The sequence below is a fragment of the Mucor mucedo genome, assembly GCF_025094135.1.
Source record: "Mucor mucedo strain NRRL 3635 chromosome Unknown EV154scaffold_76, whole genome shotgun sequence".
NCBI classification, from domain to species: Eukaryota; Fungi; Mucoromycota; class Mucoromycetes; order Mucorales; family Mucoraceae; genus Mucor; species Mucor mucedo.
This window is the reverse complement of record NW_026252360.1, coordinates 168176-194148: the sequence shown is the minus strand read 5'-3', so window position 1 is coordinate 194148 and position 25973 is coordinate 168176. Positions and strand designations below refer to the sequence as shown.

Sequence of the window (25973 nt, the reverse complement as noted above, 5' to 3'; positions counted from 1 at the left end):
AAGGAATCAATTACCCAATATAGATAGTTACTACTATCATAACACAAGGTTAGAAGAATACAGTGACTAAGGCTTACTAAAGATATGGAAGTACAATGTGTCTAAGATGACAGTAATTCCAAGTGTAACATATTTACAAAATAAGCAGTTAAAGGCGTCGTATTTGGGTACGATTTACTTAAGAATAATTAAGCAAATCGTTTAAATAAATAAACTATGAAATTAAAACAACCTTTGATGTTGCATATCAGCATACGCTTGTATACTGCTATACAACTTCTCCTACTTTGAGTACATACTTATATATAAACGATTGCATGATTGGCCTAAATACGATATACGAATGACAGTTGGATACAGAATGCTATACCGCTGAGTTACGATATCACCGATCGAGAAGAGAATCTTCTCAGATCAAATCAAGAATTATAAGAAAGAGAAACTTAATATTAATAGTTCTCTCAATGGCTTAGCTACCCATAGAGAGAATAGAACAGCTATTAGTATAAATGGTTCATTTACGTATATGTTGATATAATTATACTGCCTATAAAGAGTATAAAGAAATAGTGTATGAATTAATGGATACCTATCTTCTTCAACCAAATATACAAATTTCGATAAGATATTCTATATTTGGGATCATATTTTATGCATTAGAAAATTAAAGCATAAATGATCAATTACAACTATTATGTTCTATTGCCAATTACACTTGACAAACAAGTATGTATCTTTTAATAGTATCCTGTAAGAGGTAGCGGAATAAGATAGGTTATAAACTGAGTTTTATTATTATGTGCTTGGTCTAGGTATAAGTACCTAGTACCTAGTTACACAACTCTTACATTGTCCCCCTTATAAAAGGACTTTCTAAACTATACTAATAAACGCTCTATATAATATCTAATTCAAACTTTATAGATGTCTTTAATGTTTGCAGTTGTTGTCTTGATAATTCTTCTTTTGGCTTTTGAGTTATCAATCAGTTCTAATAAAAAGGCATCACCATTTTTGTTGGTTTCCTTTACTATCCTCCACGGGCCGGAAAATTTAGGTTCACTAAATTTCCAATTATCTTTCATCTTGATTTTGATAACTTCGTCCCCAACAACAAATTTCCCTTTTTCTTTTCTGTTTCGGTTGTAATATTTCTGCTGATTTTCTTGGCTTTTTTGAATATTAATTTTGATATCCTCATGAATGATAGGAATATAGTGATTTAAGTATGCGATCCATTCTTCAGCCTGATAACCCTTTGATGATAATCTTGGAAAATCTTCTAATGCTGGCAGTACCGCTTGACGACCAAACATAGCTTGAAAAGGAGTATATCCGGTTGATTTCTGTACTGAAGTATTAATACTAAACGTGACAAAAGGTAAATATAAATCCCATGCTTGTGGATTTGCTTCGCAATATAGTGATAGAGATGCTTTGATGGTACGATTCATTCTTTCAATTAATCCATCGGATTGCGGATGTTCTACACTTGTATCGACCTTCTTGATACCCATACGCTGACACACTGTTTTCATAGCTTCAGATATAAAGTTTTTACCATTATCTGTTATCCATTGGCCAGGTTTTCCAAATACAAGGATGACCGAGAAAATTAAGACATCGGCGACCGATTTGGTATCAAACGATTCCAATGCTGCAGTTACTGTCCATTTTGTAAAATAGTCCATGAGTACTAACAGGTATCTCTTTCCTGATGTTGATTCTGGCAGAATCGCAATATCTGCAGCCCATTTCTCCATAGGGTAACCTACTTCAATGCTCGTCATCTTCTTGTACTTGTGTGTGGGTGTTTTGAACATCTTGCACTTCTGACAATTCTTAATAAACTCCAAAACATCGCTTCGCATGTTCCACCACCAACCATTAGCTTGAGCTTTGGCAAGCGTCTTGTCCCTACCCATATGTCCACTTGAGGGGTTACAATGTATTGCCTCTAGGAATTTTGGGACCATTGTTCTAGGGATGACCAGCACTTTCGGCTTGTTCTTCTTGGCGTGGCATAACACTCCACCGTTGATTACAAATGGTAATTCAATAGGTGTATCTTGATCCAATATTGCCTTAATTTTTGGGTCTTCGTGTTGTTGTGCTTGAAGTTGATCGGCCGGAGATTCGTTTTGTTGATTTACCGATCCCACATATCCGCCTTCCTCATTCGTCACCCGGATTCGGGATAATGCGTCGGCATCGAGATGTTCACTACCTTTTCTATGAAACAGGTTGAATTCATAACACCAAATGTCAACAATCCAACGAGCGATACGACCTTTAGGATCTTTGGTGGCTAGAATCGACTTCAGTGCAGCATGATCAGTGTAAATGTTCAGCGTGGCTCCATGGACATAACAATGAAAATATTTCAAAGACCAGACAACAGCATAGCATTCCTTTTCCGTTGTGGTGTAGTTTTGCTGAGCAGCATTCAAAGTGGAACTTGCAAAAGCAATCGGACGACCTTGTTGGACTAAGCACGCCCCCACAGCAAAATTACTCCCATCGCAATGCAAATCGTACGGCAAGTTGACTTGTGGATAAGCTAACTCCGGTAGTTTGATCAGTCGATCTTTCAGCTGTTGAAATACTTTATTACGCTTGTCAGTAAAATCCCACGGAACATTTTTCTTCAATAGTTGGTATAGTGGGGCTGCCATTTCTGCCAAATTGTCAATGAATTTGTGGTAAAAGGTACAAATACCTAAAAACTGCTGTAATTCCTTTACATTGGATGGTTGAGGCCAATTCTGTATGGGTAGTGTTTTGACAGGATTACTTCGAACACCAGTTGCAGATACTATGAATCCAAGGAATTTCAGTTCTGGCACCAAAAATTGACATTTCTTGAGGTTTATCTTCAAGTTCCAGTGAGCTAAAATTCTTAAAACTTCTTGAACTTGACGGATGTTTTCTTCTCGTGAGGTCGAAAAGATTAAAATATCATCTAGATAAATAATAGTGAATTCTGTTACGCTTTGTAATAATGTATTCAAAAAGCGAGCAAACGTAGCAGGACTATTTGTCAAACCAAACGCCAAACAGTTATACTCGTATAGTCCACTGCTTGTTCGAAACGCTGTCTTGCATTTATCCTTTTCAGCAATCGATAGTTGCCAATAAGCCGATTTAAGGTCGATACTAGTAAAACACGTAGCCCCTCCTAACCGGTCCAGAAGCTCTTCCATTCGTGGTAACGGGTACTTATCCTTCTTGGTAATAGCATTCAACGGTCTGAAATTCGTACAAAAACGAGTACTTCCATCAGGTTTTGGCACTACTACCGGGTTGGAACTCCATGGTGAGTTACTTTTTCTAATAACGTTCATCTCTAGCATCTTCTTGACATCTGCTTCAATTGCTTCGTTTTCTTTTGGCGAATAACGTCTACTTCGAGATACAATTGGGTTACTATCGCCTGTGTCAATGTGATGAACAATTGGTGCATTCGTGATACTTTGGATATTGGTTTCATTGTAAAGGTCAGGATATAGAAGTAAAATGTTCGTAATTTCACCTGGTATTCCCTCAAATTCGTTACCAGTAGTTTGTGTGTTGACCGATACACTTGATCGTGGGATTAGTTGTTTATACAGCGGGTCCAAAAGTAATCCCATCTGTAATAACCAGTCCATACCCAAGATAGTTGTCAAGTTCTGCGTATTTACAACACGTAAAAAGAATCCACCTAAGTCCATACCTTGAATTGAACATGGCATCCACACGGCTTGTTTCGATAATCCACTTGATCCATTACCGTAAATAATTCTCAAGGGTGCTGCTTCACTGAACTGCAATGATAGTCGTTCGGCTTCTTTTTGCGTGATAGTACTGATATTAGCACCTGTATCAATCAGAACATTTGTTTTCATTTTATCACCAGATGGACTTGTTGATGTTGTGGCTTCCAAAACAAAATTGGTTACATCGGACATACCTCCTGCGATATTTGGGATGAGGTTGTCATTTCGAAGTGGGTCCAAACTTTCTTGATTATTTTGATGTAAAAAATAAAAATAATTATCAGTAATATCTATGTCTAGTTCATCACTCTCATCCGTAATTGGACTAATATCCTTACTCGCTATGGGAACGGCTTGTTGAGCATGTGATGATTTAGTAGGCTCTTTCGATTTTTTCTTGGAATGGTGACTCTTGTCCTTCTTATTATCTTGCTTCTCCTTAGCCATAGCCTTGGCATCCCGAAGTACGAAACAATCTTTCATTACGTGATTAGATTTATCGCACACATGACATTTCAAACCTGAAGAGTTCTTGTCCTTGTGATTGGACGAGCGATGACGATATTGCGCATTTACGTCGACATCCATCATATCTACCCCGTTTTCTGAAGTCATTGGAGCCCAGTCGACCTTAGTAGTTGGAGCTGTTCTATGAGCTGATGATCCATTCTTGTACAAAAGGCCTTGTTCCAATTCAATAGCTACATTCACGGCCTCCACCAAAGAAGATGGTCTAGTGGACATTACCGTATCAGCGACCTTGGAATCTACCGCGGAGTAAAAGAAACTAAGTTTCAATTCTTCATTGCCCTGTGCGACAGTCGAAATCAAATTCATGATACGTGGGCCAAAAGTAGCCATGGATTCCTTGTTCTGTGCTAAGGTTTTGAGGGTAGCAATGGATCGAGCCATCGAAGCCTTAGATCCACCATAAAACTTTTCAAATGCGATTATCAACGCTTCAAAGTTTTTGGTGACTGTGTCCGGTTGTGCTTCCCACCACGAGTTTGCGTGACCCTGCATAGCCATCATAAACTCAGCTAAGCATTCCTCATTGTTATATTGATGATATAAAATTACTTTACGAAATTGTGATAGCCATTCTTGTGAAGTAGGCTTATTCGTGCCGTAAAAAGCTGGTGTCGGGTGTTTGTTACGCGATTGCGTGTTTCTAACCACTGATGCCCGACCTGTGTTGACACGATTGGCTGATGCCATTGTTGCCAGATGTCTTGCTTGTGATACCACCGATGGTGTAGCTGAACCTACGGATTGGTTATCCCAACTGTTGTTGACAGATTCGAATCTCTCTGATTTAACATCCTCCTCCATGCGTGAACCATGCGTACTGATAGAATGTTGTTCCAGGTGTGAAGATTCGTTACCTCGGTGATATTCCCCTACAATTTTTTCCTTCGAGAATGGTGTTGATGCTTGTGTAGCCCTTTCAATATCCGTTCTGGTTACAATTGCGTCTTCAGTAATAGGAAATCCAAGCTTGATTTGTTCATTAAGCTTTCGATTTTCAGCTCTCAATGTATCACAAGTGAGCTGAAGGTTATCAACTTCCCGATTCAGACCTTCTGCACGTTCATACAGATCTTCACTACGAGTAGTCATTTCTTTAAGTTGAGTCTCCAAAAGTACGATGGTTGCCTCATTTCGATTTTGCTGTTGGTGAGCTATTTCCAATGAATGTTGCAATTTCGAAACTCTATCTTCCAATTTTTCGGTTCTTTCATCAATTTTTGTGGTCAGTTGCTCATAAAACTCTTTTTGTTGAGCAAGTTGCCTATCATAAAATATTTTAAGATTTTCAAATTGTTGGAGATGGGTGGTTTCCAGTCGACTTTCTCTTTCTTCCACTTCCTTTCGCATACTGTCAATTTGTGTCTGATGGTTCATGTTAGACTGACGTAATTGTTCGACACTGGATAAACGTAATGCATCCATTTCATGATCAAATTGCATCTTTAATTGTTGTGCTTGATACTGAATGTGTTGAATCTCGGCGTCGTTACTTCTTTCGGTAGCTACGATCTGATTATAATCGAGGCTCCATGGATTATGAGGTTGATCCCCTCCATTAGAATAAGACATGATCGACAAGAATTAACAGTAAGCTGATTTTATTTGATTATTATCAAGGTTGTTTTTAAGACAATAAACGCTATTTAAGCTACTCCACCAATGTAAGAGGTAGCGGAATAAGATAGGTTATAAACTGAGTTTTATTATTATGTGCTTGGTCTAGGTATAAGTACCTAGTACCTAGTTACACAACTCTTACATATCCGTTACACGATCTTACAAAGAAGTGTGCCACTGCACCAAGTATTTGTCAGAATACTCGTGTTCCCGTTTCACACATCTGGGACAACGTTACCTTTAATCAATTCTAACGAGTAGAGTTTAGATAACACAAGATGGAAGACTAAAATATAGATTTATTCCAAAACCAGAAAGGTTGACTCATCATAAATCCAGGAGATGTTGGCAATATAAAAAGGATTGATTATTTTATAGCAGCAGAGTTCTTTAGTCTATTTTTACCCTAATAAAAATATTCGTTTTATCTCATTATTTTTATAAGTGCTTTTTATCAAATATCACAGATAATTTTCGTTATCTTTGTATGGCTTCTCATTAAGTGTCATACGACTTGCAACAAGAGCATCATCACCGAATGCATTGTGATTGGAACTGTTGTCAAAGAGGAAAACAGCTTGACAACCGGGTGGAGCAGCTCAAACAAAGGGATTGCATCGTCTTGAAGCTGCTCCAACATGTCAGTGTACTTCCAGTACCCTTCTCTGCCCACACCCGCTTTGAAAAACCTTCTAGAAGTCCAACCAGCACTCTTCATGGTTCCATGGCAAGGCCATTGAAATTCACTGACCATTATTGACGATCCTGGGCCCTTCTTTCTGATATGGCTCTCACCTTCTAACAACCACAGATCATCCTTACCATCATTTGCATAAAATGTGGATTCATCGTGCGTAACAAACACAATTTGTTTTATATCTTCATCCAGAACTGCCTCAAGAATCTCCTCCTCATTGTCACCAGCATAAAATTCTCATCTTTTCATGTATTCGACCATTCTTTTAGACCATTCATCTCGTTAGTTGACCAGATCTTCTCTTTCATGGCCATCGAAAAAATAGTCTTTTTATTTTTTCGGTATGAATATCCCCATTCGTACAAATAACGGGAAATTGTTGTCATACTTAAGTCATTTTCAGCCACACCAAGAACAGAAGGAATGATTTGCTCGTCGATAATCTTTTTGATGATAATCAAGGAACGAAGAGCTGGTTTCATCTTTCGAATTTCTTCCAAAACGGCCATCTTGACATCCGAGTCACTTAAAAGTGATACTCTCTTAACATGGGCGCCTTGCGAGTGGTCAGAAAGCTTACCCTCGTCAATGAACTCCTTTGTCCACTTGCCAATGGTCATCCCACGGTATTCCTTTGAATTTGGGGCCAGAATTTTTCGGCTGCTTTTTCTGAAGCCAATCCTTTCTTTTTTCCACCCAAACGATTCAAGCAATATTCGTACACAGATAAATACCTAGCATTGTTGTATGATGCACGAGCATTATTGTCCTTCTTCTTACCCATTACAGGTGCAATAAGAGCCATGACAGCAGGCATAATGTTTTTGATCCCTTCGATTTCTTTTTCGGTGTGCGGAATTAACTTTGTTTATTGCGGCGTTTCCACACTTTTTACAACAGTATATCCAAAACACGGAGGTGTATGTGCTGGATCAATGTTTGCAGTCTCGGCGTTCTTTCTCCTTTTGTTGTTCTGGAAGTACCGGTGTACGTAAGAGGTCTTTCGGTTATTTCTGTATTGCTATCTGAAATAATATCAAGACAACTCGCCTCAGCTCTAACAACTTTGTGTTGTGATCGAGCTTATATACAGATATAACTCTAGCAGCAATTCTTTCTTTCTTATTTGATAACCTTTCTATAAATCATTATTGCATTACTCTTTAAATCAAATACATGCTATTACACTCTATTTACTACGCATTGATTACTCATCAACATATAGAAAACAATAGTCATACATTTATTCCAGATAATACAATCCAATGATATGATCGCTCGTCAATAACAAGATTCTCGAAGGTACCATGAGATGCTCGATCTTCAATTGACAATACGCCTATTGTATATTTGAAAGGTTTCACTTTAATGATTGATATTCAGCCAGCCCTGAATATGTATATAAAGAACCCAATTTATTGTATAATAAAGACTTGAGTTTATTTTTGCAGTTTGATAATTTTACTTCGTCAAATTTCTTTATTTTTATTCTTAATTCGTTGCTTTATCTCTCGAATTTCTCACTTTGGCTTGATCCACTAGTTGATCGTAAATTAATTCCACTGTTTCCCATTCCAGGAGTACCGCCTCGGCAGATTGAATGCATCCGTCTTCTCGTATAAGTCTGTTTCTAATAGCCTTTTGTTTTTTGTTAGGTCTGGGCATGTTATGATAGAAAAATTGCAAAAAGGATAAAAAGGAGCATTTAATATTCGTCAGACGCGTCAGATTGTCCCCGTTTGATTTTAGGAGGCGACAATGAAAAGACTCTCAGCATTTATTTTTATATAAAGTAATAAAGGTACCTTAAAAAATGATCGTATACAGTTTTAGCTACCTAAATTTATATCTAAACAATTTGTAGAGTATTTATTTAAAAAACCTTAAAACTTTAAAAATATGTCAAGTCGGCTCACCCAAAAAGGAATATGTATCAGGGGTAATATTACATGCGCGACATAGTGGTGTAACGACCGAAAATGAAAGAAGTCGTAAATACTTTACTTTTTTCTTATAAGTTAAAAAAGCAATCATAAGACATTCTTGTACATAGTTTTCTCTTTTGTTTTATGCAACTAAATATTTCATAGAATTTATTTTTGGAAAACCTTATGCATTTACAAGATCTGCCATGTTAGGGATTCCAGTGGGACTGGGTTTTTTTGGGGGAAAACATTTATGGCACATTTCTCAGTAGAAATAAGGCCATTCTATTGGCTGACATTTACATGAACGGAGAATGAACTTAATGGGATGTGCATAGTAGTGTTTCAAATCTCCAACCCCACTTATACGCCCCCGCTTAATTTTTTGAAAAGCGACCAACTTTGATGTCCTACAACTTTTTTTTTTTTGCAGTAAAAATGTTTTTTTATTCATAAGATATTGTTTATAAAGACTCTTTAAATAATATCTTTTGATTCGCATTGGTATATCGGTTGATTTGGGAAAGTTTTAGGCAATTAAAAAATACAAAAAAAAATCGCTATTTAAAACTGGAGGCACGTTAACTTACCAAAATGCTTTGTGACGGATAGCGACGAAGCCTTGTTGGGAGTACTTAAGTCTGTTTTCTCGGAGAGTAAACAAATCTTGTACTAGATTCATATCCAAAGAAATTTCATTTTGAGATTTAAAAAAAATTTGTCCAAAGAAAAAAGACCGGACTGTATGTTAACTGTCATGAACCGCTTAGGTTTCAGTTGCATATTATCATGCAAAATGTCTCAGATCATTATTGAAACCCAAATAGCCAATTGTCCCTGTTCCACCTGTTCCCTGTTCTCTGTCTCCTGTCACACATGTCACTGTCAAACATCACTATTGTATCCTGTCTAACGTCTCTGTTCCAAATAATGTATCTCCGTTATCCCTTGTCCTTGTAAAACCCATTTAACACCCGTTTCCTTTGTACCTCTGCCTTTGAACTCCCTTGTAAAACATTAATAATATCAGCCCATGTTATCCTCTGCATCTATCCCCGAAATTATCTGTATCTATGCCCGCTACCCCAAAGATGTCCCAAACTCAATATGACTAATAATCTGTCTCTGTATATCTGATCCCCGAACCCTTGTTTACCCGACCTGTCAATTAATATAAATAACAGCATGTTTATTTATTCTTATTTCTGTATTCAAGATCTTATCTATTTTTCCTGTTTCTTTGAATAAACCTTTTGCTAAATTCCTTTTATATATATATTAATACTAATAGATATATAATTTCTCTTTGCCTCGTCCCTCACCTTAATAATCATTCTGTTCTGCTCTTGCCCCGCCCCGCTCCTGACATTAACATTTAAAAGACGGTAAGAATTCTTTCTGACTTAACTTATTGTTATAACACAGGAAACTTGTTGGAAATGAAGGTCAAGTCCTTTATGGCTATCATAAAGCAAATGGCAACAAAACGTAAAATTTTTTCTAACTAAAGATGTGTACGAGGCCTTTGTATCAACCAAGGGCATGTGTTTTATAAATAAAGTAAACTAAATATGGGAAGAGGAGGGCGGAAACAACAAAAATCCTTGCTCTCGTGTAATAATTTCAATACTTCATAAATTTGTATCTACATTATATTACACTTGGAGCTATCGGATCTTTGTTGTGTATCCAGAGTAAGTCTTGTAAAATCAGTAGAAGTGTTCACCGATACACGGTAAAATTGTCCAAATAGATCCTTAGAAGACCAGTTACCATGGACAACAATATCATCAACAGAAATTTCCGACAGTGCCGCCAATGTGGAAGCTAAGGCACGTGCTCTTCGGGGAGAAGTATCAGAAGGGCAAGTAACATAAGTCATAATCGACTGGATATGCTTGAAGATTTGTTCGCTACCTATAGCAACAGTATTGACTTTTTGACTCCTAAAGAGTGCGTTGATTGTAACGTCTGGAAAAACTGGGTGAGGGTTCATGGCCTCGAGGTGAACAATCTTGGTACAATAAAGTTGATAAGCTAGATCGGGCAGAGCAACAGATTGTCATGAGGATGAATAGTGTGGTAAACGGGATTGGTTTACACAGAAAAATAAAAAGAATAAAAATAAAAACAGGGAATAAGTTAAATATCCAGTGTGGTTTTATTCCAGGTTAAAGGTTAAAAATAAACTAAAAGAAAACTATCTATCTAGAACTTGTCCTATTTATATGAATTGTTAGATGGTAATGATTTCTAATTGTGATAAGCTGTTACTGTGCTTATCACTATCTTATGCTTGAGAAACTATATTCTGTGTATGTTACACAGAAAAATGGCTGTCTATCTTTTATGATTACAGCAGGTATATTTGGATTTGAAGATACTCTGTGAGGTAACACAGAGTTTTCTTTTTCTATTTCCTTATTATAGAAATTCTGTCCCTGTCTATGACTAATGGTAGAATGGTGATAAGGATATTTTACTGTCATATCCTTATCTAAATGGTATTATGTATTTTATTGGTTGTATGCTTTGTTATGCAATTGTGTATCTTTATTATTGGCTGTAGCCGTTATTATTTATGTAGTTTATGTAGTTATATATTATGTGTTTTACCACAAATAGTAATTGTTTTGGTTATGCGAGCACCAGCTCGTTTCACCTTGGGAGCCACGATGACCAATTTGAGGATCATATCTTGGGATATCGATCAATATGTCAAGTCTACGCATTCCATATTTGAAGGTATCAGAGAGCCCACTATAGCTAATAACCATACAGTTATAGCTGTTTACAGATCTTTGGACAATGAAGAAGTAGGGCAGAGTGAGATCAAGTATTCCAACGCTGGAGTGATGTTGTAGTCCCATGTTTTAAGTGGATTGATGGTGTTTGCTTTGAGTGCTTTGCAGAATTGTGTGTACTTTTCCGACATTCGAATAGTGTTTTGCACCTGAAGTGAAAAGAGTTGAATCAGTTGTGATGTATAAGTAGGTGTAGATCATTTTTTCCATTGTTTAAGAGAGTGAGATTCCGCCAAAAAATTGATTACTTAGGATATTGGCTGTCCTTGGTGAATTATGTCGCGTACGCTACACCAGTTAAGAAACGTACTGTGTATATGCATAGGGAGTGGGTCTCTTGGAAAAGTGCGTATTGATGATAGCTAACGGAGATTCGAAAAGACGGAGTCGTTTTACTAAAGGTTCCAGGCCAGAAAAGTCCATTTCCGACTCTTCGTAAGGAGTAATGATTCTTGATCGCTTGTGTTCTTTATGGAGACTTCTAACGGTAGAGGTGTGGATCGTGCCAGTTGTAACGCTAGAAAGTATCAGGAGGTCGACGGCCAATTCGGTGTGATCAGGGTTGCTGGTCGAGGTTCCTGCAGTAAACGTTGTAGTGTCTTCAGTGTTAGGTTCCATGGGGGTGTTAGTATAAGCGACCTAGTAGGTGTCTCCATGACTTGCTGAATGCGTTCGTACACATGGCTTGAGGATGGTAATTCCAAGTGACAAATAGCGGGAGAGGATTTCGTGTTGGAGACGCAAAGAGATCTACCTCTTGTGGGCCGCATAGACGATTGAGTTGATTGAAGGTCTTTGTTGGCAGTGACCACTCGATTTGATCATGTAGTGCTCTTGATGACGCCTCCCCCGATTCAACTTGGACGGGACGTATAAAGTTGACAGCTGAATGGAATTCTGAAAGCAGTATGTCCATATATCGAGAGCTATGGTGTTGAGGGTTGAGGATTCGGGTCCCCCAAAGTGCTTGATGTACGCAATTGCGGATGTGTTGTCCATGCATAATTGGAGATTGTGATGCCTGTGAAAAGGAATAAATTGAAACACCTTGTCGATCACTAGCAACTCTTTTTGATTGATGTGGACAGATTGCTCTTGCTTGGTCCCTTGGCCTTGGATAGAATGTTGATCCCAAACAATTCGAAATTCTTGATCGGATGCATCCATAAAAATTTGTGTTAGTGGAAGGGTTGACAAGAGATGATTCCCATTCCATTTCGTCATTTGTGTTATCCACCATAATACTTCTTTCTGCATCTGTGCATTAATAAGATAATAATTTAGTTAACGAGAACGGTACAATTGAGCTAAAAGGTGTCGAGTCCGAAATTGTGCTTGATAGTTGCCTAACTGAGGAGCCATGGCCGATCCTATGAACCGGGCTAAGGTGGACCAACTGACTGTTGATTGCTTGAGAAGGGAGTACGCCATTCTGCGGATTGCTCTGATTTTCTTCCCGTGAACAGAAATGGTTATATCTTCTTAGTTGATATCCATCCATAAGTGATTAATAGACTGTGAAGGTGTCAGTAATGATTTGGACATATTGATCAACCATCTCAAGCTGGTCATTTTTTTGCATACCTTGTGAGTAAAATCCGGAGCTTGTTCCATTGAGGCTCTTATAATCAGAAGATCGTCTAGGTACGCGGTAATTCGAATCCCTTGTTGACAAGCCCATTTCAGTACTGATTTTGTTGAGGATATCATAGATATAATAATAAAGTTAATTGTCACATCACATTATGGATGGATAATAAATATAAAAGTTAATCATGAATCACGCATTACCCCACTTGTTCTCATCCTACCGTTGGAGTCTGTACACAGGGCACATCCCTGTGGCGAGTAAATATTTATTCTGCAAAAGCAATACAATCGAATGGGCCTGGACTATAGAATATTAATAGATCCTGAGCACAAATATTACTCTTGTCATTTGATGTTATAACTGTTGATCCCTCTGACTAATATTTATATACTCAGTATGGAAGGGCTAAAATTAAAGACATGTTGATTATTTACTATCACCAGATTATTACATCATGATCCAATAAGGCGCTTACTATTCTCCCTAGAACTATCCCAGTTCTTTATATAAATATCCATAGTTTTTTCTCATACACCATCAATATCTTTTTTTGAATTCAATTTTATATACGTTTTTAATTATATTTTTTCGTCCATAATAAAAGTGGTATCCAAGTTCTAACAGTATCACTTTGGTTTATTTTTTATTTTGTTCTCCATGCAAAACAGGTTTGAGACTGAAAGATAAAACGCGGTATTGATACGTGTTGAGGTTTCACTGAAATCGCAGGAGATGACGATGTTGCGGCTGAAACAATACATGATAAAATGCGTCTTGTAAATCGATGAATGTCAAAAAATTGCCAGGTTGTAGTAGATGGGTGATAGTTTGCATGGTTTCCATCTTGAAATGCTGGACTGGCAGGTATGATTGAGAGGCTTGAGGTCGATTACAGGTCGCAGACTCCACCCTTTTTGGAATTATAACAAATAAATTACTTCTGATTTGATAAAAAAATATTAAGTATATAAAATGAAATAATGGCACGATAGGTACGATTATAAGTCCTTGTTACTTTATTTAACTGAAGTTTTAACTATAAAATAATGGGGTTTATTTATACTCTTTTAAACGCTGACTGTTATTAGAATTGCTAGTCCATAAATTTATCTTTACTGTTGAGTTCTACATGAATTCAAGGGTACGTTGTCGCCGACAGATTGCTTCAATGATTTCTAACAATATTTTCTATCGGCTCTTCCATTGTATTCAATGTGTCAGATTTCCAAATTTGGATAATTTATATAAATTTGGACTACCGATGATTTTACTGTATGTGCGTTTAGCACAGTAATCACGAAAAGGTTGGTGTGGTGATCCACCTACTGTTGTTACTAATCCACCATAAAACAATATTAAAAATAAATCTCATGTCATCACCCCATACATTATTACATCACAACACGAACTAATCTCTTATGCATTATATCATATCCAACTACAAGCACTATTTTAGTGCTGTGTAACTTATCCATCAAATTAAATTCATAATCCGATTTCTCTTAACATATATAAATATGCAAACTGATATTGAGAATAGAACTCTCAGACTTTGAATCTACTTTTACTCTTAATAAAACTTAAAAGCAGTCTCAAAGTATTTTATTGTTTTTATTTATCTATCTCTATCCTCAACTATCACAGTTGGAAACGAATCCGTTTGTTGGATGTTGATGCTGTAATACGTCAATTGCTTGTTGTTGAAGAAGGTTGTGTATTTCGGTGTCTCTCACTTGCTAAGTGCTGTTGACTGTTGAAAGACGACATAAAGATGGTTGAGAGGGGCGAAGAGTTGGGTTGGAGATAAGTGGAAGACGGTAGCCATAGATAAGACATTTAATACCCACGGAGGAATGGTGAAACTTAGAATATTGAATCATTCTAATCGAAATAAAGCTAGTCTTCCACCTGACATAAAGCCGCTGCTGTTGGTGTGGAAATCGATGAAGATTTATAAAATAAAAACAAGAAAATTATCAAACTTGCAAAAATTAACTAAGGCTTTAGTAAACAAATAAAAGGGTGTATTTATATACACATTATTTTAGACGTTGATCACAGATGGGCTGATGACGGTCGTGGGTAGATTTGTCCAGATAATACTCGGATGTAATGATCCCATATATAAAGGCCATAATGAGATGTCAATAACAATAACAATAATATACATTCTACTGTGTATGTCTTGTAGCAAAATATTCAGGAGAAAATGTAGTTCTTAATTCAGATACCTGTGGCACCTCAATGTGGCGGATGTAACCTGCATATGTTTTCATATCAATGTTATTATTTAAATGTATGTCTTATACTTGTATGAAGGATGATATGAGATCAAGCCTGTACATAAATTAAATGATCAGTATTTAATATAACAGTATCAATAAGAATTATATTTACGATTATCAAATGGAAGATTTAAGAAGTGTAGGTGGAGTCATATATTAAGTATAAAGTCTCGATCACGACATGCATCAAATCTGGCAAGGAGTACTATTCAAACAAGCTTTATGGGTAAACCATCAACCAATTCCAGTCTATAAAAACACTTTCCTTTCATCGACGAAAGTGTGTAGGTGTACCCCCGCCATTATACTAACCATACGAGCCGAGTTTTCATTAGAATTTTACAACTCCAGAATTGAATTATATTGCTAGATTTCCAGGTTTCTAACGAATATTTTTATTATCGAAAAAGCCAAGAAAATTTGTTTGTAAGACAATTTAGGAAACAAATGTTTAAAACATTTGAACACTCTCTTCGACTACTATGATAGCCAAAATTTAAAGTTTTTTAAACAATTCAAACTATGTTTTTTTGGCAACGCGATCGTTGTTCTTTCGCTGTTATGCTCGTTCTATGTTACCCTTACACAGAAATACCGGAGTAAAAACCTAACAAGAATTTGAATATAAGCTATGTCACAAACATATATGTTTATCACATGTCAATTATGATGGATTCAAATCTCGATAAGAGCGATATGATATTTCGACCATTTGGTGTCAGTTGTGGGTTCATAATCCCATAATACGACTACGTGCACCCTGCATGACCCTCATAAAATTAGCTATGTCTAAGGCTGTTCTCAAGCAAAAAATTTCATACCCCCCTCCGTAAGGGAATTATAGCCTTATATTTTCATAATTCTGCCAAAAACTAAGACAGTACGCTATCCTATTTTGAGAATTATTCCACCTTCTGAGGGTGGTCTAATTTTTTAAATGGCTAGTAAGAATTTTCAACGTCTTTTGGCTGAGAAGTATGAAATTTTAAGTTTATAATTTCCGGATGGAGGGGGGTCTCAAATTTCTCCAAAAAGACGGGGGTATCAACTTTTTTTCTTGAGAACAGCCTACGTTACACATTTAATTAAGCATATCATTCAGTGTAATACTTTCTGCGTGTTAGGGCTGATTAATGTTACGGTCGTATGTCAATGCGAATCGCTGAATTTGTGATTAGATGAGATGCCAAAAATAACCAAGATTACATATTTTACCCCATGTGGCTTAGCATGCGATTCCAGTTCTTATTTTATTTAAAGGGATAATAACATAGCGTGACTTCTTTTTTGTATTCTAAAAAAAATTTTGTTTTCAACTTTGAGTTTTTTCTTCTCTTCACAAGCTCCCGTTAAATTTTTTCCCAAATGGAGCAAAACAAGCGATCAAACGGCGACATTAAAGTCCAAGAAAGTCGAAATGATTTGAAACGAAAACATAAAGGATCACCTTCAAGCATGTCTTCCTCAATTAGTAATCTCGCAGCTGTAACCTCCATAGCTTACACACCATCCAAAATTACGAATGAGCGAAATTCCGAGGACCGTCCGAAAATAACCAAGTATGAATTACTGGAAAAGCTGGGCCAAGGAAGTTACGGGTAAGTTTGTATATATTCATGTCATTACTGAGTATACCATCTGACGTAAATAATATCACATTACAGGGAAGTCTTCAAAGCGAGAAATAAAGAAAGCAATGACTTAGTTGCCTTAAAAAGAATGCCAATTGGGGACGAAGGGGAAGGGGTAAGTATTAGATACTTTGACTGAAAACTATAAATGAGTTGATCTTAATTACATTAGATACACCTCTCAACTATACGGGAAATCAATATTCTTAAACAACTGAACCATAAGAATATCATCCCCTTACGTGATGTTGTTGTTGATTCAGGTACGTTTAATCTTATTGGAAGCCATGAATATGCAACTTAAACTCACTTTTTTTCTTAGAAAACCGAAATATTTATATTGTACTCCCGTATATGGAACATGACTTGGCAGGCTTACTGCATAACCCAAACGTACAATTAACTGCGCAAGATATCAAGACATACCTAAAACAATTATTAGAAGCAACAGCGCATATGCATCAAGTAGGTTATAGTGATTAAAATAGAACATTATTTACTGACACCTTTTTATTTCTATAAAAGAGCCGCATCCTTCATCGCGATATAAAAGGTAACTTCTATAAATAAAGACCAAAGAATTCCCACATGGTGCCAAAGTTGGTAGACTAGACTAACTTTTTTGTAGCTTCTAATATCTTAATCAACAATGACGGTATTTTACAGATTGCCGATTTTGGTCTTGCACGGGATATGGATAACGGTGATGAAGAGTATACCAAATCTGTTGTTACTAGATGGTATAGACCACCAGAGTTGATTCTTGGTGAAGGGCGATACACCAGTGCAATTGACATGTGGGGCGTTGGATGTGTTTTCGGCGAGCTGATAAAATCGAGGGCTATATTACAAGGACAAGACGACCTTGATCAATTAAAAAAAATATTTAATTTGTGTGGCTCGCCCAATCAAAAAAACATGCCTAACTGGCACAAATTACCAGATGCTAGGAAGACCCGGTTTAAAAAAACTGTGAGACGTGTTCGACGTGAATATTCCAGTTTTGATCCTCTTGCTGCAGACCTCTTAGACAAGCTACTAGTTCTTGACCCCAAAAAACGATCAACAGCTTTAGAAGCTCTTGACCACAATTATTTCTCTTCCTCGCCTTTGCCCACAAACCCTGCCAAGTAAGTCATTTATATATCGCCTGTCAGAAAGACCGCTTTTATTGATACCTTATACTATTTAGTCTTCCCAAATATGAATCATCACATAATTATGATCGTCATAGAAACAAGAAACCTCGACATGATTAGGTCTTTCTTTTTCACAATTTTTATTAAATTTTTTAGGATTTCAAAACTGCTAATATGTTTCCGGGCTTTTCTATTAACGATATCGGCGTGTTTTTCGTGTTGTTTTTATATAAACAGTAGTGACCTAGCAAGGCTGTAGTCGTATTACAGCTAGAAAAGGTCTATCCGTGCTTACACCATTTGTGATATAAGCTTAACAATTAATTTCATAGTAACTGTCACGGATGGAACAGGAACAAGACACAGAAACTACTTGGCAACACGAGGGGGGCGATTGGTTAAAATAAAATAGTTTGATTAATTAAGAGGGGGAGGGGTTAGGACTAAGATAAAGAATAACGTTTTTCTAATAAATAACTAACATCTATTGATACTATTTCTTGTACATGGGAAAAACTACGATGGGTTTAAATTATAGATTAACAAGGGTATTTACGGAACAGATATCATTAGTAGATTATTGACAAGGATGAGTAATTGAGATTTGACGAGTAGTACTGTGCATCTATTTTATAATGAACAATTTTCGTTAAAACGGACATTCGCAGAACTTAAAAGTCCGATTTTTACACTGGTGATTATCATATTTTCTGACAGAGGAATCTAATTTATCGCGGAAAAATGTTTGCCCGGGATATATCTGATAGATTTCTATGGATTTTTGCACTGTAAAACACCTCCCGCACATCTTTGGGTCTTCCTACTGTAAATGGCAAATTTTGTTTTGCCATCTGTAAAAAATTTTGTGTAAAAAAAAAAAAATCGGGCTCTATTAGTTTATGAAGAACTCTTTAATAAAGAACATAATAGAGCCAGATTTTTGATACATGTTAAATTCATCGAGGAGATAGCGTTTTTCTTTTTTTTTTTGGAAATCGGAGTCAAAAATTGTTCATTATAAAATAGATGCACTGTAAGACCTCTTGACTAGGTTCATCCACTTTAAAGCTGTTGTAGGCTGATTCAACATCAAGTCTACTAAACACATTTCCTTGTGATACCTGTTGAGGATGTCATAGATTATAATAAAAGAATCATCACATTTACATAATAATGGATGATCATGTATAAATATTCATGGCTCACACTTCGCCCCATTTGTTATCATCAGAACCGTTGGTGTCTGTGCACCAGGTGATTCGCCTTGTGACGAGTAAAATCTTATAATATACTACAATTCCTACCTTTTTGCAACACGGAATTTAGACCCCGCCGAAAAATTTATTTTCGAGGGGGGTCTGGGGGAAGGGGCTTGACCCACCCCCAGGAACAAAGACCGGTAGATTGGCATTGAGTGTTAAAATGTTGATTGGCATTGAGTGTAAAAATGTGGGTTGGCATTGAGTGTAAAATTTTTGATTTGCATTGCGTATAAATAATACTTATTAGATATGTATACTACAGCAACATCAGCAAACGGAATATCCGTATTGTTTTCAGATAAAAAAAACACTACTGAAAATGTTATTTATCCTGATTTACTCATCCACACCTAACTCCCATTAAATTTTACAGTATATCTTATCTTAAATCATCATTTTTTATCCCACCTTATATATTACAAATAAAGGCTATATTTATTAAGTTTAAGTGCGTTTCAGACACTGGCTCCGCTCACGAAGTGAGCGAGATGCCAGCTAGTATCATAATACGATAAAAGTATAGTACAATCCCATAGGCGGAATATTCGGTTACTGAATATTACACGCACTAAACGTTTTCTTTGGCATTTATGTAATGTCACCTGCGGAGATGAATTTAGATCCTCACGTACTTTTGTCTTTCTTTTTAAGGCAGGAATTACTTCATAACATATTTATTTAAACAGACATTACGTATAACATTATATCATATTCCTTTAACGCGTCACATATATTATCCGAAAGCCATCTAATCATTTAGTATAAACACCTGTAGTTTTTGCTAGTAGAATTCCCTAATCTAAATTTTCTCGAAATAAAAGATATAGGGTGTTCTCAAGCAAATTATTTAAAATTTTAAAATTTTGATTTTAATTAAAAATATTTGACCTCACCACTATGGAGGGGTCAAATTTTAAAAAATGTTTTCTGACATTAAAATATCATTTTAACTCGAAAAATACTAAAATCACATCACTCATTTTGTGTGGGAATTCTTTTCTTTCATAACAAATACTATAAATGTCTTACAACGATAAATTATATTACTACTACCAACTTATTTGCAACCATCGCAACTTAGTTCTCGCTGAATACCAGCAGCTCCTTAAGAGTCAAATAGCATTGAACGAACAGGTGTTTCTTTATTACAAGACCACGTTTTTAGATTCGCCCTCTCTCTTTGAGTTGACGCCTTTTCTCATTCAAGCTCATTTAACATACCCAACTGAGCCGGTCAACAATCGCCATTCATTCGCCAACTACCATTACTTCCGCATCTCTCACCCTTTTTTGACTGATGACGACAATCCACGAACCAACTATCGCGCCATGTACCGTATGAACCACCTTACGTTCGAAAGGGTTGTAAACGAACTACGCAGAGATCCCGCTTTTCAGTCTAGAGCTGTAAATTTTATCCCTCCATACGTCCAGATTTCATGTGTAATTTGGCGCTTAGCTAACTGTCCCGTTGGCTATCGCTGCGCCCACTTGACTATAGGAGTCTCTCACGGTAGTTACAGAAACTTTACGCAACGTTTTGAAAAAGCCGTTGTTAACAAATTCAAGCATCTTATCGAATGGCCCAAGGACGAGCAGCGTGTCGCTGCAATCAAACATGGTTACGAGTATGGTATAGGCCGCACTGTTTGGGGTCTAACAGCTGTTGGAGCTTTGGACGGCAAGAACGGAACATGCCGAGGATTGGAGGGATTGTAAGGGAGACTTTGCCATGAAACTTACGGCAGTATGTGATGTAAGAGTAAGTTTACTTACATTTCGGTTGGTGATTCAGGTAATAATTTATTTGTGCGATTGTATGCAATGATGTTGATCGTTTTGACATAGGTCGTTCACACGATGCTGCTGCTTTCGACCTCAGCGAGGTAGCAACAGTTGCCTTGGAAAACCACCAAGAATACTTTCCTTTGAATGGGTATATCCTTGCAGGTAAAATATATAAGCGTGAATAAAATCTTCGAAAAAAAACTAAATATGTTTTAGACTCGGCATACCCACTATCGCACCATATAATTGTGCCTTATCCTGCTTCGGAAGTCCTTGGAAGATCTGATGATGCTTTGGCCAAAACAAAGTTCGACAAGATTCATTCATCAACTCAAATGGCCATTAAAAGAGCTTTTGGTATATTGATTTCTCGCTGGAGATTCCTCAGCAAACATATATACATCAAGGATACCAGCGATATTGTGGGTATTATCACAGCTTGTTGTATTTTACACAATCTGTGTATTGAGATGAATGACCCTGTTCTGGAATTAGTAGAAGATGAGCCGAACGATGTGACGAGCGATGAGCCTGCTGCTAGGCCGGATAGTTCTAGTCAGTCAGTCAACAGCACCACCTATCGGAATGGTCAAACTAGAAGGGACAACATCAACCCCTATATGCCTCCTCAACAAAAAACAAGTAATGTTTGTAACAAAATTATATATTTTTATTGATCAGTATTATTATTATTATTTTGAGCCTGTTGGTTTCGATTGGCCATATCCTGAAGGATAGCATCAACAAGTCTTGCCGTTTCCCTGTTACTTTGAGCAAACAGTTCTGCCACTCGATCACTACATGCAAGTAATGCAGCATTGGCCTCCAGACTATACTGAAGAAAGGACTGAAAGTGGTTGTCTCTTTCCAAAGCTTGAGTTTGTTGCACCCGGTTCAAGACACGTAACATGCTGTTCTCGATGCGTTGTTCAGACGCCGATGGTAAAGGCAACATCGAAGCTACTCTTACCTGGGTAAATTGAAAGGGCTCCGATGCGCGTGCTGGTGTTGCTGGTGGTGCTGGTGGTGCTGTTGGTGCTGGTGGTGCTGTTGGTGCTGTTGGTGCTGTTGGTGCTGGTGGTGCTGGTGCTTTTGGTGCTTTTGGTGCTTTTGGCGCTGGTGCTGGTGGTGCTGTTAGTGCTGTTGGTGCTGGTGCTGGTGGTGCTGATGGTGGTGCTGGTGGTGCTGATGGTGGTGCTGGTGGTGCTGGTAGTGCTGATGGTGCTTATGGTGCTGATGGTGATGTTGTTGTTGCTGGTGAGGATGTGGCGGCTGTTGACACACGGGGTGTCTCTAATCTGCGTCTTGCAGTGGGAGGTTGATCTTGTTCACCGACAGCAAAGATTCCCTCGGAACGTACATTACCTGCTGTTCCAGATTGGGTATCCACAGTACGTAACACATCGTCGGCAGTGTTTGTATGGGCAGTATTCTGGCTAGGACCACCAACAACCTCAGGCTCCAAATTTTTATCATCCTCAGGAGCATCTTCAATTCTTGTTCTGAACTCCCCCTGAAATTGAGGAAAAAGTGACAGGTGGAAAATATGAAGGTAAGTCTTTCAGAATGCTATATAATTTGTCATAAATGATAGAACGAGCGGGTGTTGCTTGTCCAGTAGAATTACGGGTGGCGTAATTTCTTTTGAAATTCTGCAAAAGATTTGACCACTTGCTTTTCAACTGTTCGTGGGTCCGAGGAGCACATTCAACATTTGCTGCATGAAATTCACTCGCAAGAAGGTCAAAAATTTCATTTTTTCGCCAAGCTTCTAGCCGAATCCATAGCATGGAAGTGCTCATTATACCTTTCAATAAGCAACAAGGTCTCCGCTTGTCCCCATCCAGATCCTCTAAAGCGTTGTGAGCCTTCGAAATCATCTTCATTTTGGCTTCCACTTCCACGTCCACGCCCATTTCCACGTCCACATCTACGCCCACTTCCACTTCCACTTCCACGTCCACGTCCACGTCCACGTCCAACGATTCCATTCTGGCTGCTCTCAGGCTGACCATTAATAGGGTAAGAAGCATTATTTTGGTTGTTCATTTTTAAAATAGGTAGAGACAAAGGTAAAGTATGTTTATTTTGATAAGAATACAAGAAAGAAATAAAATAACATTGGCCTCTGTGCCATGTACAAATGACAGTTTAGCATTTTCCCAAATTGGAGTTGTGTTTTTTGTGACTTTTGATTTTAATTAAAGGATTTATTTTAAAATTTTAAATAATTTGCTTGAGAACACCCATATACAGTTCTAAAAGTATTTTCTTTTGTTACCTTAATTTACATTTTATCTCCATCCCAAACAATACCTTTTCTAAAATGTCTTGTATGTTAGGAAAGGCGTAAATTTCTACCAATGAGTCATCAATGTTCATGTTTTGTCTTCTCAAATCGAGACATACACGTGTCTTTGTCATCTTATTGTTCTCATCTTTCTTTCCTATTGCGAGCAGTGGCGTATTATATTTATTGTTTGGTTTACATCTGACTACAATACCAGCCTCTAACCATTCATTGATTTGTTTTCTAATTTCAGGCATTTTATGATATGGAATAGGATATTGCGGTATGTCACAATTTCGTGCATCCTTCTTGATTGGTATTCTTACGATATTTTCAGGTAAGTTACAAAATTGTCCAGCTTTTATAATAATATTTCTGGTTATAGAAGGTTGAATTTACTTCATTAATTTCTCTCTCTTTCTTCGATGGTACCAAAATCAGCATCTTCAGGATCATACTTATCAGATGGATCGTTATTCGCACTTTCAAATTGGAGATCTTCATTGATTTCATCATCATCGGGATATTTATGAGCTACGTTGGTTAATCCAATATTCAACTTTGAAAGAATATCTGTCCCAAGAAGTACATCAAAATCAGTTTCCAGTGTATCATTAATTTCTACTACTTCGAAACAAAATTCAAAATTGATGTTATTTAAATATTTAATGGTTATAGGTTCGGTTTGACCAATTATTTTAGCAGTGTTAGACAAGTACAGTGCTCACGGTACCAATTTGCGGTTTTATATATTTTTTTTTGCGGGTTTACAAACTTCCAATTTGGGGGTTTTTTATTGGCCAATTTGCGGGTTTTTTATTCTCACTTTACGGGTTTGCTAGATCCCAATTAGCGTTTTTATTTTTTCAATTTACGTTTTACTTTACAAAATAAACATCTATTATGTTTTCAATTTTAGGCAAGATCATCTTCGAAGATGGCCAAGGAAATCTCTATAATGAGGATGGAAAAGAGCCAATGGACTGGGAAGAAGATGTAGATCCCTACAATTTAGAAAACCTAACTAACTTGACTCAGTATAAAGAACATCAACCAGTTGAATTAGATTCAAATGATCCCGCTTTGGATAAACGAATGGAAGACATTCAAACCAAAGTTTCAACGGGAAATACCGCAGTTAAATACAAAACGTATTCCGTTGACCAAAAAAACTTTGTTTTTGTATTATATTAATATCAAACTTTTTAAAGCTGCAAAAGCTGCAAAATTGTCTGGAGTAAACGAACGCACTGGACAGCAATGGGCAAAAAGACTTAGGGAAGATCCTGAATGGGATATATATTAAAAAAACACGAACAAAGTTAACCGAAAATCCAGTCAGCTTCAAGAGGAGCATAAGCTGTATTTAATAAACTACTTTGATGAGTTTCCTCAGGCTCGCACAAAAGACGCAGTAGATAGTTTGACTGAAAACTTCGAAAACTTTAGTTTAAAAGAAACAGTCGTTGGAGAGTTTACCTCAAGGGAGTGCAATCTTTCTATCAAGAGCGTAACCCGTCACCCTAAAGCTCGTCGTGAGTGGGTAGAGTTATGGTCTGAAACCTCAATGGATTTTAATACCAATTGCATTCTCATCGATGAGAGTGCTTTTGATTTAAACATGAGGCCACCTACTGCAAGATCGGTTAGAGGAACACCGGCTGTTGTTGTCACGCCTTCTACTAAGGCTATTAGCCATACTATTCTTGGTGCTGTTTCTGCATTGGGAATAATAAACATTGAGATACGAGTTCCAGTACCACCAAAAAAAGTAAAAGTAGTAGGTAGCCGTAAAAGAAAATCAACTGCTGTAAAGAAGCCTTCTTTTGGAGGAACTAATTCCGGTCACTACCTTAATTTTATCAAGAAAACTCTCGATCAAATGGATAAATATCCTGAGATGAAAGGATTTTATCTCATTATGGATAACTCTCCTATTCATGATAAGAAAGACGGTGGTATTGACAATATTATTGAATCTAGAGGCTATAAATGTGTTTATCTTCCTCCTTATTCCCCAGAACTTAACCCCATTGACTAGTTCTGGGCAGTAGTTAAGAGTAAAGTTAGAAGAAGCCAGTTTGGGAACACTGAGGATCTTAAGACCAGGATCAGTGAAGCATGTAATGAAATTCCTTTCAAACATCTTCAAGGTTTTGTTAAACACTCATTCGGTACTTTTGTGATATTTGATAGAATGCACGTATAAAAACAATGAGATAAAACAAATATTTTTATTAGGGTAAAAATAGACTAAAAAACTCTGCTGCTATGAAATAATCAATCCTTTTTATATTGCCAACATCTCCTGGATTTATGATGAGTCAACCTTTCTGGTTTTGGAATAAATCTATATTTTAGTCTTCCATCTTGTGTTATCTAAACTCTACTCGTTAGAATTGATTAAAGGTAACGTTGTCCCAGATGTGTGAAACGGGAACACGAGTATTCTGACAAATACTTGGTGCAGTGGCACACTTCTTTGTAAGATCGTGTAACGGATACTGTTAAAAGATACATACTTGTTTGTCAAGTGTAATTGGCAATAGAACATAATAGTTGTAATTGATCATTTATGCTTTAATTTTCTAATGCATAAAATACGATCCCAAATATAGAATATCTTATCGAAATTTGTATATTTGGTTGTAGAAG

General features: G+C 37.0%; 4 protein-coding genes across 4 annotated transcripts; 1 reads left to right on the top strand and 3 right to left on the bottom strand.

Annotated features, from left to right (window-relative positions):
• Positions 1–4083: 4083 nt before the first annotated feature.
• EV154DRAFT_515962 (uncharacterized protein) lies at positions 4084–5972 on the bottom strand (the record flags this gene model as incomplete). Its single annotated transcript, XM_051602318.1, has 1 exon — positions 4084–5972. A coding segment is annotated over exon 1 (1775 nt), but the record flags the coding sequence as incomplete, so codon positions are not given.
• A 4201-nt stretch (positions 5973–10173) lies between these two features.
• EV154DRAFT_424641 (uncharacterized protein) lies at positions 10174–10410 on the bottom strand (the record flags this gene model as incomplete). Its single annotated transcript, XM_051596205.1, has 1 exon — positions 10174–10410. One exon carries the CDS (start codon positions 10408–10410, stop codon positions 10174–10176), a length of 237 nt encoding a protein of 78 aa, XP_051455454.1.
• A 1789-nt stretch (positions 10411–12199) lies between these two features.
• On the bottom strand, positions 12200–12505 carry EV154DRAFT_388829 (uncharacterized protein; the record flags this gene model as incomplete). Its single annotated transcript, XM_051595083.1, has 1 exon — positions 12200–12505. A coding segment is annotated over one exon (306 nt), but the record flags the coding sequence as incomplete, so codon positions are not given.
• A 4158-nt stretch (positions 12506–16663) lies between these two features.
• Positions 16664–18098, top strand: EV154DRAFT_424620 (kinase-like domain-containing protein; the record flags this gene model as incomplete). The annotated part of the gene is made up of 7 exons (XM_051596201.1): positions 16664–16806; positions 16873–16954; positions 17012–17102; positions 17213–17304; positions 17365–17392; positions 17468–17969; positions 18032–18098. 7 exons carry the CDS (start codon positions 16664–16666, stop codon positions 18096–18098), a joined length of 1005 nt encoding a protein of 334 aa, XP_051455452.1.
• Between the last annotated feature and the right edge of the window lie 7875 nt (positions 18099–25973).